We start from the raw sequence: 12230 nt of genomic DNA, 5'->3' as shown, positions 1-12230 counted from the left end.
CGCCCACCATGGCGAACACTGGCTACGTAGCCGACAAGGACCTCCCTTACAAGGAGGGCTACTCTGCTGGCAGCGATGATCTGCCTGCGTATGGCCGTACCGTGCACGAGCAGAGGGAGGAGAGTATCTGGATCAGGCTGGGCATCAGCCCGAAATCGTTCCAGAGGCGCAATGCGTTGGATGCGAACAACCAGCTGAATCACACGCTGAAGAAGCGCCATCTGCACATGATTGCCATCGGTGGATCCATCGGTGCTGGTCTCTTCGTCGGTTCTGGTAGTGCGCTCAGCCGTGGTGGCCCAGGTGCCCTGATCCTCGATTTTGGCATCATCGGTATCATGATCTTCAACGTCGGTGAGTTCGAATTTGATGCGAGACGATTTTCGAGCTTGGGTAGCCCGCTGACATCCCGCCAGTCTACGCTCTTGGTGAACTCGCAGTCATGTACCCCGTCTCTGGTGGCTTCTACACGTACTCCACGCGCTTCATCGATCCATCCTGGGGCTTCGCTATGGGCTGGAACTACGTCTTCCAGTGGGCCATCGTTTTACCGCTAGAACTCACTGTCGCTGGTATCACAGTCGAGTATTGGCAAGTCGGCATCAACGTGGGCGTATGGATCACCATATTCTTCCTGGTCATCCTCCTCGTCAATATTTTCGGTGTCCTAGGATACGGCGAAGAGGAATTCTGGGCCAGTCTGCTCAAGCTTACCGCCGTTATCACCTTCATGCTCATCGGTCTCGTCCTGGTCCTTGGCGGTGGCCCTGATAGCGGCATCTACACCGAATACTGGGGAGCTCGGCTCTGGTATGATCCGGGTGCTTTTGCCAACGGCTTCAAGGGTGTCTGCTCCGTGTTCGTCACTGCCGCTTTCGCTTTCTCCGGCACCGAGCTTGTCGGTCTTGCTGCCGCTGAGAGCGACAACCCTGCGAAGCATCTTCCCGGCGCTGTCAAGCAGGTCTTCTGGCGAATCACTCTGTAAGTGCCGTTCCCCTTCTTCTTACTACAGTATGCTGACTCGATCCAGCTTCTACATCTTGGGTCTTCTCTTCGTTGGTCTCCTTGTGCGCCACGATGACGAGAGATTGCTTGGCGCCAACCCGCTCCTCGATGTCAACGCCAGTCCCTTCGTCATTGCCGCTAGTGATGCCGGCCTCAACGGATACGACGACTTCATCAACGTCGTCATCCTTGTGTCTGTCATCTCTATTGGTCTTTCTGGTGTCTATGGCGGCTCCCGAACACTGTGTGCGCTTGCTGAGCAGGGCTACGCCCCTAAGTTCTTCTCCTATGTTGACCGCGCTGGTCGACCCCTCCCGGCCACCGTTGTCATTCTGGCCTTCTCTTTCCTGGCCTACATCAACTTGAGCGCTAGCGGCCCAGTTGTCTTTGACTGGCTCCTCGCCTTGTCCGGTTTGGCTGCCCTCTTCACCTGGGGCTCCATCTGTCTTGCGCACATCCGCTTCCGGAAGGCTTGGGCCTACCATGGTCACACTCTGGATGAGATCCCCTTCCGGGCTGTCTTCGGTGTTACGGGCTCATGGATCGGCCTCATCCTTGTCGTCGTCGTCCTCGTCGCTCAGGTAAGAGAACCGCGCATCTGCATGTCCTTCTCTTAGACCTTGACTAATGAGATTTGCAGTTCTACACCGCTGTCTGGCCTCTCGGAGGCGCCGACCCCAGCGCCGAGGCCTTCTTCAAATCATATCTTGCTCTCCCGGTCGTGATGGTCTTCTGGCTCGCCGGCTTCCTCTGGAAGCGCACGGGCTGGCTCCGAACTCACCAGATCGACGTCGATACCGGCCGCCGCGAGGTTAACTGGGAGATCATCAACAAGGAGCGGGCGAAGGTCGCTGCCATGCCGGCTTGGAGGCGCATGTTGAATTATGTCATCTGAGCTTGCGCAGCGCGATGGAGGTTTTTGGTTTTGGCTTAGGTTTAGGGTTCGTGATTCGGGTCGCGCATGCGACTTCATATGGGGTGCAAATGGACGATGCATCCTGAGTTCATACCCTTAGTTTGAAATACAGAGATGAGAGTAGCGAATGTGTGCCAGTGACCCTGAGAGTGATACAGTCAACGACTGCCTGCTCGCTAGCTGTTGGACAGAGCTTTTTGACATTCCGCGCCCTTGAGTGTTCGAATCGGGCATGGGCTTGACTCCTCGTGTCAAAAACACGATAGGGCGTGACATGCTGTTCATAACACATCTCGTCCAACAAACTGCAAAAGATGTTTGCTGCTAGACTGCAGATTGCATGTCCCCTTCGCTCCTTGGCCTCATACCTCATGAAACGCTTCTCCAGCACTCCCCAATACGGCAGCATCACGTGATCCGCAAGGCACGACATCCTTTCTAGGATGCCGCTGATAAACCACCCGTCCTGTGGGAGGCGGTTCGTCCTAGAGTAGCACCTCGATAGCTGATCATCCGCTTACCACTACGCTCTCGCATCATGGGAGAGTCAGATACCAAAGGCTATTCTACTGGAGCAATCACTAGTAACGACCCCCACCCCGTCCAGACGCCAAGAAGTCAAGATAGAGAACAAGGTCAGAGCAACCCGATGCCAACAGCGTTACCATCCTCCGAACCAGCCGGTCTCCACCAAACAAGCAAAACGCGCCCAGCGCCATGACGTTGCAGGGAGCTCCCACGGCTCCCAGTCTTGCCGTGACCCCGACGCCACACGTTGGCACATGACATCCACCTGATCTCTGGCACCTGACATCACCTCGCAACAGGCGTCCCCGAAAAAGCAAATCTGCCAAGCGCGGTAGGGATCTAGATGATCGCGCATCTCTGGCGACCCGACGCGAGACCCTGGGATCGCGGGGGGCGCTCCTGCATGCATCGTGCGTCTGGGGTAACCCCGCGCTCCCCTCTTTGACTGCCACTTGAGGAAACGTGCTTGGGGCATGGGAGACACGGTCCGGTGGGCCGGGTGCGAGCATCCGATCGCGGTGTTACAGTAAACGAGGGTCGAAGGCGGTACAAGAGGAGTAATATACCCCAGTGTAGGTGGTAGGCGTAAATCATAACTACCGTTTGCGTTACCGTCCGTGTATTCTCGAACGTGCGTCTCCCAGCGTTACTCAAGTAGACTACGATACATAAAGCTTTGAGCCACCTAGCCTCAAACACCTTCCTCAAACACCTTCCTCAAGCATCCTCCTTCAAACCAAGCCCCCTGCGCTCCTCTACCGGCCTCTTCCCTTCCACCCGCTCATCTCCAGCTTCACTCGCCTTAACCCACCGCAACCATGCCCGACCTCCCCAAAACCCAAAAAGCCGCCGTAAAGGTCGGCGAGGGCTCAGACTCGAAGACCGAGGTCCGCGACATCGACGTCCCTTCCCCAGGCCCCGGCCAAATCCTCGTAAAAATAAACTACTCCGGCCTCTGCGCGTCCGACAAGTCCCTCCTCCATGACGAATGGGCCGCTGGGGGCCTCGCCATGCAGCCCCAGACCCATGGCATCGCCGGCCACGAAGGCGCCGGGATCGTGGTAGCCGTGGCCGACGACGTCAAGGACCTGTGGAAGGAGGGCGACCGCGCGGGCATAAAGTGGATCGCCTCCGTCTGCCGGAAGTGCGAGTTCTGCACCAACGGCGTGGACGAGTGCCATTGCCCCAAGCAGCTGAACAGCGGGTTCAGCATCGCGGGCACGTTCCAGGAGTATGCGCTTACCGACGGCCGGTATGCGACACGGCTGCCCGATGGGGTCAAGGACGAAGAAGCCGGCCCGCTCATGTGCGGCGGTGTCACGGCGTATGTGGCGTGCAAGCGCAGCGCGGTGAGGCCGGGGCAGTGGATCGTGCTGCCGGGCGCCGGGGGCGGGCTGGGACATCTGGCGGTGCAGTATGCGAAGGCGATGGGGATGAGGGTTATTGCTGTGGACGGTGGAGAGGAGAAGGAGAAGCTGTGCCGTAAGCTAGGAGCGGAGGAGTTCATCGACTTTACGCAGACCAAGGACGTTGTGGCGGAGGTCATGCGGATTACGACGTACGGCGCTCATGGTGTTATTGTGACGGCGGCGACGAAGCAGGGGTATGAGACCGCGCCGAGTATGCTGAGGCCTGGCGGGACGATGGTCTGTGTAGGGCTGCCGAAGGACTCGTCGGTCATTGCGGGCGCGCCGCCGCTGCTGATGTGCTTGAAGAAGCTGAATGTCGTGGGCAGCGTTGTCGGAACTCTGAAGGACGTCGAAGACTGCCTGGACTTCACCGCGAGAGGGTTGGTGCATCCGTCGCTGACGATGGGGACGCTGGAAGACTTGGACAGGTTCTGCGCGGACATGAACGCTGGGAAGCTAGCCGGCCGCGCATGCTTGAAGGTAGCGGCATAGTATGAAGCGGGTACCTTCTGTAAATAGACTTTCTCAGCCGACCCGAAATCCCTCCCATTCTCCAAGCGCTCCTTGAGCACGTCGTCTCTGGTCCCTACAAGCCCACACACGCATCGCCTTAGTGTTTTTGGACAGCTCTAGATGCTCCTCGTGAACGCCGAAACGCCTCGCTCATGCAACAAAGCGTCAGCACCTATCCGCTCAGTTTCGCGGTCAAGAACTATAAGCAGCGTTAGCGCGGATCCATCTCGCGAGTCTCAAGTATAACCTTACCGCTTTTGCCTCGTCCTCTTCAACTTCAGACAGTGGCGATATCCGCTTGTCAATTAGTCCAAGTCTATTAGCCCGAACAAGCCACCACATTTCCTTTCTATCACCACCCAACTCCTCGCCGAGAATCTTCGTCTTCAGATCCCTAATTAATTCATTGAACACGCCAGGCTCCTCCAACTCCGTCATCTCCTCCCTGACGACCCTGATCGCCTCAACCGCCCTCTTGTACCCACTATCACCCACACTGTGTCGGATGTACGACTGGATAATACTACCCATCTGCTTCGCCGCATCTTTGATGGTCCCGATATCCTCAGTCGTAGCCAGCATCTGCTTGAACTCCGGAATGGCGTTCTCAGCCGAAATCTTCTGTCTCTTCTCCCGGCCTAGCAGCTCCTCGACGTTGAGGCCAGAGAGCGGCTTCTCGGCTTCGCGGTGGCGTTTCCGGCCCTTCTGCTTAGGTGGGACCTTCTTGACGTCTGCGGCTTTAAGGACTGCGTTCAGGTAGGGTTGTGCTTGTTGTAGGAGTTCCTCTGGTGGGTTGGAGTATCTAGTCAGTATCTCGTAGGGTGGTGGGATCGGCTCTGTGGGGTGAACGGCTCGCCAGCGGATGGCTTGGTTGATGCGGTGGAGGACTGGCGAGAAGGTATCTTCCATGGGCATGTACTCAGTAGGATTGCTAGGGTCGCGTTAGTGATGTGGTATGGTATTCCCTGAGCTGACTCACCCTTCGTCGTCTTTGCCAAATGTTGAGAGGTCCATATGATCGACATAGTCGCTCATTGCCTTCATGAGATCATCTGTGGGCAGATTACGGTGCTCGATGAGTTTCTTGCCAGAGACGGTGATGACCCTATCTAGCGGAGGGAATCTGTACTGCCGCACGTCTTCGGCGAACGGCAGCTCAACATCTAGCAAGCATTCGTAATCAGGTTCGATGGATGGTGCAAGTAGAAGTAATGTCGGATCTTTGCCGTCTTTCGCTACAAGCCTCGCAACGGCATAGCTGTCCAGCTCGTAGAGTGCATGGATGAACGACGACAATGCCATACTTGCCTTCTCATTCGTTCGCTGTGCAACTACGACGTTCGATCGAGACATGTTCATGTAGCGGTCGTACTAGATACAGTGAGCACACATAGCGTGCTATACCTACGGCTGCGAAGGACTCACCTTGTCCCGGGGCACAAAGCCTACGATATCCAAGCCGGAGTGCGTTTCAAGCTTGGTAACATTGTGTTCCGACTCACTGATAGCCACAGCTGTTCGTCCGTACTCGTACCCCTTCGCCAGATCTTCCAACTCAACGTCGCGCTTGCCGCCTGGTGCTTCTTCATCCACGACCTGATAGGTTCGCGCATTCTTGACAGCGGCGAGACCGTCTTGATTGTCAGCCATCTCGACGTCGCCGTTCGGCAGGGTATGAGATGATTGGGTACTTGACTCTTGAGGAGCCAGATCAGTCCGGACAACGAAGGAGCTTGCTGTGGGTGCTTTGGCAACCATTGTCCGCGGATACCGTTCTACATCGATAGACATGGCTGAGTCGTAGTTCTCCGGGTCTCCCAGTGTTAGAGCCCCTCTGAAGGAAGGCACCGGCCGGGTGTTCTTGATGCGAGGTATACCCAGCTCGTTAATTGCTTGCTCCATCGTTCCGTAGGCACCACCACACTCCTCGACAAGAGACTGGAGTGCCACCTCGTTCTCTGCTTTGACCGGATCCTTTCCCTCCTCCTTGAAGCCATATTCTGCATCATCGAAGTCGACGCCCAGGACTACAAGCTCGATATCATCCTCCTTTATTTTGCTGATTATGCCGCTGATGTCTTCAAAGTCCATGTGCCCGCGGCCATTGGTCACCAGTATGACCTTGCGCTTGTACTTTAACTTGCGGCAGTGCGTCGCAATCATCTGGATAGCGACAATCAGCGCGGAGACAGCGTCGCCTTCATCCGTACTACTAGGCCTGATCTCATCACGCAGCTTCCGGAGGTCAGGCATCAATATCTGACTGAGAGGCTGGATGACCGAAATGTGCTGGTAGTTCTCATCTTCTTGCAGTTCATTGTTTGTTTCATCAGTCCGTAGGCCCAGTACGCCGACATAGGTCGTCTTTCGGCCTGTTGCCACTGTAGTGGTGATTTTGTCCCAAACATAGTTCATGGCCCATGCGAGGTCTGTCTCTTCGCGGCCGTGGTTTTTCTCGCTCATAGAAGCGCCGACATCGACAATGTAGACAGTGGCTTCCTTGTCCGCCATTTCGAGTAGAGCAGCGATCGAACCAAAAAAAAACTGATGCCAGACTTGGGAAGAGTTTGAACGTAGATGACCCTCTGGAGTGCTTAACAAGTGCCGAGATGACAGTGACAGTTGAATCTGCAGCTGCAACGCGTCGGCGGAAGCTTCACATGGGGTTTGGCCGATACTCGTCACAAAAGACTAGTTAAAAAGCTGCAATGGGCGTGACATGATGTTGTAATAAGTTGATTGTTGGCTCACAGTCAAACCAGGCATCCAAACGTGTAAGGTCACCTACGCGTAGACGCGCGATCACGTGACACTCTATGCACATACCGAAATCAACAACGTCACCCAACTTCTAGATCACCTCGGTGGCGCTGCTGCCCGCGGGTAGCAGTATCCCTTGGTGCAAAGGCTCTTAAGTCTGTCTCTAAATCCCACAACATTTCCACTCTCTTACAGTCTCAAGCGCACCACAGACCTAGACCATCCTCGCAACTCTCCCCAAACCTCACCATCCCACGAGGCCAGAACTCATTCAACCCAACCCTCGAACCACCTCCCTCGCAATGCCCTCCCTCTCCCTCCTCGCAACCCCCGCCCCCTGGCACATCCTCGCCTACGGCACCCTGCTAGGCACGACCTTCTTCCAGTCCTTCGTCGGCGGCATCGTCGCCTTCCGGTGCCTTCCCCGGCCGCAATTCTCAACGCTCCAGCAGAACATCTTCCCCGTCTACTTCGCTTTACAAACCGCGCTGCCCGCCGCGCTCGTATTTACGTATCCAGCAACGGTGCTTGGATCCGGGGGCTGGAGCGCGGCGCTCGATAATGCCGCCGGGGGCGGTGGCGCGGGCGTGAGTATACTGGTTATGTTTTTGGGTGGGTTGTTAAATGCGGCGGTGTTGGGTCCGGCGACTACGAAGTGCATGCGCGAGAGGAAGCACCAAGGTAGGACCGTTACATTTCTCCCTGTACAGACCCAGCAACTTTCCACTGCATCAGAAACGGTTTCAAGCCGTTTATCCACCCTCCTCCTCGACCAGTATCCGCTCATCCCTTTTTTCACTCTCTCGCTCACCTCTGTAATCTCCCCCTTCGCCTTCCCACGCTACCGCTTCAAAATCGTACCGTCCTTCTCCTCCCCGCGCCCCTGTCCCTTTTCCCGACCCTCCCCTTCCTCTTCCCTCGCTCTCTCACCCCGGGTCCTCCCCTATCCCTTCTTTCCAATCAACCCCCACTAACAACCCCACCCCACCAGAAACCCGCGACGGCAAGAAATCCTACGACGCGGGCCCGCACAGCGACGCGATGCAACGGCTCAACAGCCAGTTCAGCCTGCTGCACGGGCTGAGCTCGCTCGTCAACATGATCGCGCTGGGCGCGATGGTGTGGTATGGGCTGGTGCTTGCTGAGAGGCTGTCACTATAGAGCGGATTACTCATGGCAAGGAAAACGATATTCGGAGGTTGACGAGATTTGAGTGGGAGATGCGGGGTCAGTTTGTTTTAGAAGGGGGAGTCAACGGGTGGAGTTGCTGTTGAGGTTATGGGGGGTTAGAGAAGTAAGTATTTGGCGCGCCTCAAGATGAGCCGCGCGAGGCCACGATTGAGAATCAAAGTAGAGAGAATCACGAGCGATGGGAGATACATTACATTCCAGAATCTTAGCTCAAGTATCAGTGAACGCAGCCCCTAGCGCGTGCCAACCAAGCTGCGATCAGGCAATACACAACTCAGCCATATAAACGAGGCTCTTCAGGTGAGCCCACGAAATTAGTGCACGAAGAGCCTGAGGCTCAGAACCCCGTGAACCCCACAACCAATGCACGCCTGCTGTAGCGAGGCTTTCTCACGGCCGCCACAAGCCCATGACGACCAAAAATGCACGCACGAAACGCTGACGGACAACGAAGGCGAGCAGAGCGGCAGCCCCTATGAACATTCCCCGCAGCCCTCGCCGCCAACATGCCGCAGCGCAGCGCATCAAGCACTCACAACGAAAGAAAAACGCAAGGGTATACAAAAAAGCATCCTACACCACAAACCCGCTCGTCCCGCCCCTCACAGCCCCCACTTATCCTCCTCGACAAACTTCGAGCTCCGACTCCCGCCCTGAGAGACCGTACTCAGCACCGTAAGTCCCGTATCCGGCCTGCCATCGCTGCGTGGCCCACTGCTTGGCGGACTCCGCGTATCCTGCGTCAGGAAGCTCGAGCTGCGCTGCACCGCGCTCTGGGTCACCACCGGCGTGCGCGCCGGACTCGGCATAATGGTCTCCTTGTCCAGCGCCGCTTTCTCGAAGTCTTTCTCCTCGACGCCTCGGGAAGGCCCCGCAGCAGCAGCAGCAGCGACAGGCGCAGTTCCAGGACCGCCGTAGAAGCCCTGGCTATCGCGGTAGAACGAGCTGTCAGACAGCGCCGCAGGGCTGTGAAGCGGAGCAGGGACGTCGGCGGAAGTCATGCCCGGACTATGTGCCGAAGGGAGCTTGCGGCCCGATATGCGCTGGAAGCCGCGCTCCGGCGCCGCGGCACTAGGGGGCGGGGTCCCACCGGAAATCTTCCTCATGAAGCCGGCGGCTGCAACGGGGAGGACACTACCCCTTTGCCGCTCCTCCATTGGGTGCGCGTCGTCGGAGAAGGGGTCGGCGGAGGGCGTGGAGTGGTCGGGGAGGCGCAAGGGCGCGCCGCGCCGGCGTCGGTACCACTTCAGTATCATGAGGAGGATGAGGAGAAGGACGGCCATGCCGGCGATGCCGCCTACGACACCACCCACGACGGTGCGCGTGGGGACGGCTGGGGATTCGCCGGAGTCGCTGTTGTTGCTGGACTCTGCTGAGGATGAGGCTGATGCCGTTGCTGAGGGAGCCGCGCCGGGTTCGCCGGGTGCGCCTGGGAGTCCAACGACGGGTGTGCCGGTTGCGACGGCGGGGTCTGAAGCCATGAAAGAGGCGGTCCCGGAAGCATCTGTCGCGGAGGCTTCGTCGGCAGAGGTGGTGGCCGAGTCTGAAACGATTTCCGTAGGGGACGAGGGGTCCGCTGACGGTGATAGTGATACAGATGGTATGGCTGAGGCTGGTAGCGTCTGTGTGATGCGAGAGTTCGCGTTGACTGAAACCACATATACAGTGCCGGCACTTGTGAACAGGCTAGATCGGCCGGAAGATGCAGATGCTGCTTGGACTGCTAAGTTAGCGACGCGTCAACTACGTGATAGTACCGCTACTCACCAGAGATTGTCGGGTTCGCTGACCCGGATGACAACGACCCGGGCGACGAGCGCACAGAGGCTGTAGCAGTCGTGCGGAGTGTTGTCCCAGAGAGGAGGGATCCGCCTTGAGACAGCGCAGATGAAACTGTCGGTCTGGCTGCAGCCGAGACAACAGGGTCACTACCGGAGAGAGCGGTCGACGCGGCCGAGGTGGTGCTACTGTCTAAACTAGAAGCGAATGTGGTTTCCGATGGTAAAGGCGTTGCCGGAGGGGACTGCATGATGAGCTGCGAGCTGGGTTGCAAAGATGCTAGCGATGGTTGGAGGGTAGTGGTAGGCGTTGCCTGTTCTGCCACTGGCTCGGTAGGCGCTTCTGTTGGCGACCCTGTTGGCGATTCGGGCGCGGAAGACGGCGGGAAAGGATAGTCGACCACGACCGGAATGGATTCCCAGGTAGCGGTTGGTACGGCAGGGACTGTCAGATTGGTGGGGAAGGCCGGAACGGATGGAACGGTGGGAACAGGCGGGTTGTTCGGCCCTGCAGACGCAGCTTCGACAGCGGCGGAGGCTTCTGCGAAGACGACGGTTTCAACGCTTACAACGGTGGCCACGGTATCATCGAGGCTTGTAGAAACCTCTGCAGGCACCTCTGCAGGCATGACTTCTATACTGGCAGCAGGTTCAGCCGGTGCAGCTGTTGCGCTTGGCGGATAGCGTCGAGCAATGGCGGCGTTCAGATCGACTGTGTTGGTGAGGTCTGCGGCCCCAGGCTGTTTCTTACGCAAAAGGCCATGCTTCTCGTCCATGGACTTTCGGTATTTCATTTCTCCCACGTGCAGAGCCCCGTACTGATGTTCAGTATCGGAAGGCATAGAAGGGGAAGCCGTGCTCCTTGCTGAATTCTCCACTAAATTAAGGGCGTAGCTGTTGTCAAACAGCTTCGCCATATCGATATCCTGAGGCCGGCCCTGGATTCTTGAGCGTCTCTGTCGTTTCGAAGAACGCTCCATTACACGATCGAGAGCTGGTCGTATCGTTTGTCGCGCGTTGCGCGAAGTGACTGCAAGATCCGAAAGTCCCCAATTGTTGCCGGGCTGTTGGTGGGCGATTGTATGTCGAAATGATAATATGTACTTGAAAAGAAAGGGTTGTGTCCTTTCGGCGAATGGTCCTGTTAACTGATGTTGCTGAGAGAGCGGCTGTCTTCACTGAAGGCCTAGTAATTCTTCCAGTCGATGGAATTCTACATGTACGTGGAGACAAACGAATGGACGCCGGTCAAAAGGCCTGGCAGGTACTGCTTCTCCCTCTGCGCGGAGCTGTCAGCAGGCAGGCACTGATATCTGCAGCGTCAAATTCTGACATACTTGGTGTGTCGCTTCAAGGACACGGCATCAGTTGAAGCGCGATGGCTGTGATTGTTCTTTCAGAGTGGACGACTGAGGTGTTGGATGGGCGGGAACGAGCGGGCCGCGGGTCGGATATTACTATGCGTAGTCTGGGTTTGCTTGGTATCTCTTCTGTGTTTCGCTCGAGTATTCTGAACCGGACGTCAAGCTTTCCCTCAGCGCACGCGCAAGGCAGCGTTCTTGTTGGCCTTCCGTCTTGCGAGCATGGCAGCCGAGGATGTTGGGGGGAAGAAGTTCAGATGGGCAGATGGGCAGCAGAGTCTTCTCGGCGGACACAGAGCGCTAGGCGGGCGCACGGGGGGCGGCGCGAGGTCAAAGTGCGTGCATTCTGGTGCATTGTGGAGGAGGCCTGCCCCAAAACGGCTAAAACCACTACGCCGAACCGGGGATCGATAGCCCTCACCACTGCATCGACCAGGCTAGTACGAAGCCAATTTCCCGCCGGCAGAGAGCAGGATGCAGTTCGAATTAGCAATCATGCGCCTCCCCAGGCGTCCGAGAGACAGCCGATGACGGGGCCGTGGTCGCTGGCGCTCAGCAGCGGGCTCTGACAGATGCTCAAACAGCGCCTGCAGAGCACAGAGGGAACAGCCGAAATCAACCTCCATATCAAAAAGAACAGACGGACGCGCGGGAGGGCGGAGCGGACAGCAGAATCTTGATGGCTGCAGGTACGAGGGCCCGGTCTCGACAGGGCCTTGGCCTGCAATCCACCTGCAAGTGTTGTTCTCGCCGAGTCAAGCGCGCGCCC

General features: G+C 57.3%; 5 protein-coding genes across 5 annotated transcripts; 3 read left to right on the top strand and 2 right to left on the bottom strand.

The window, feature by feature from the left end:
* Positions 1–8: 8 nt before the first annotated feature.
* On the top strand, positions 9–1900 carry W97_02622 (uncharacterized protein; the record flags this gene model as incomplete). Its single annotated transcript, XM_007780522.1, has 4 exons — positions 9–354; positions 417–981; positions 1031–1586; positions 1646–1900. The coding sequence occupies 4 exons, from the start codon at positions 9–11 to the stop codon at positions 1898–1900; spliced, it is 1722 nt and encodes a 573-aa protein (XP_007778712.1).
* Positions 1901–3267: 1367 nt separating this feature from the next.
* Positions 3268–4350, top strand: W97_02621 (uncharacterized protein; the record flags this gene model as incomplete). The annotated part of the gene is made up of 1 exon (XM_007780521.1): positions 3268–4350. The coding sequence occupies one exon, from the start codon at positions 3268–3270 to the stop codon at positions 4348–4350; it is 1083 nt and encodes a 360-aa protein (XP_007778711.1).
* A 193-nt stretch (positions 4351–4543) lies between these two features.
* Positions 4544–6882, bottom strand: W97_02620 (ATP-dependent DNA helicase II subunit 2; the record flags this gene model as incomplete). Its single annotated transcript, XM_007780520.1, has 4 exons — positions 4544–4570; positions 4624–5302; positions 5351–5742; positions 5797–6882. 4 exons carry the CDS (start codon positions 6880–6882, stop codon positions 4544–4546), a joined length of 2184 nt encoding a protein of 727 aa, XP_007778710.1.
* A 551-nt stretch (positions 6883–7433) lies between these two features.
* Positions 7434–8292, top strand: W97_02619 (uncharacterized protein; the record flags this gene model as incomplete). Its single annotated transcript, XM_007780519.1, has 2 exons — positions 7434–7812; positions 8123–8292. 2 exons carry the CDS (start codon positions 7434–7436, stop codon positions 8290–8292), a joined length of 549 nt encoding a protein of 182 aa, XP_007778709.1.
* Positions 8293–8924: 632 nt separating this feature from the next.
* W97_02618 (uncharacterized protein) lies at positions 8925–11017 on the bottom strand (the record flags this gene model as incomplete). The annotated part of the gene is made up of 2 exons (XM_007780518.1): positions 8925–10042; positions 10090–11017. The coding sequence occupies 2 exons, from the start codon at positions 11015–11017 to the stop codon at positions 8925–8927; spliced, it is 2046 nt and encodes a 681-aa protein (XP_007778708.1).
* Between the last annotated feature and the right edge of the window lie 1213 nt (positions 11018–12230).

This window comes from Coniosporium apollinis (genome assembly GCF_000281105.1).
Source record: "Coniosporium apollinis CBS 100218 chromosome Unknown supercont1.10, whole genome shotgun sequence".
In the NCBI taxonomy this organism is placed as follows: domain Eukaryota; kingdom Fungi; phylum Ascomycota; class Dothideomycetes; genus Coniosporium; species Coniosporium apollinis.
The sequence above is the reverse complement of the archived record's forward strand: the minus strand, read 5'-3'. Positions and strand labels throughout refer to the sequence as shown.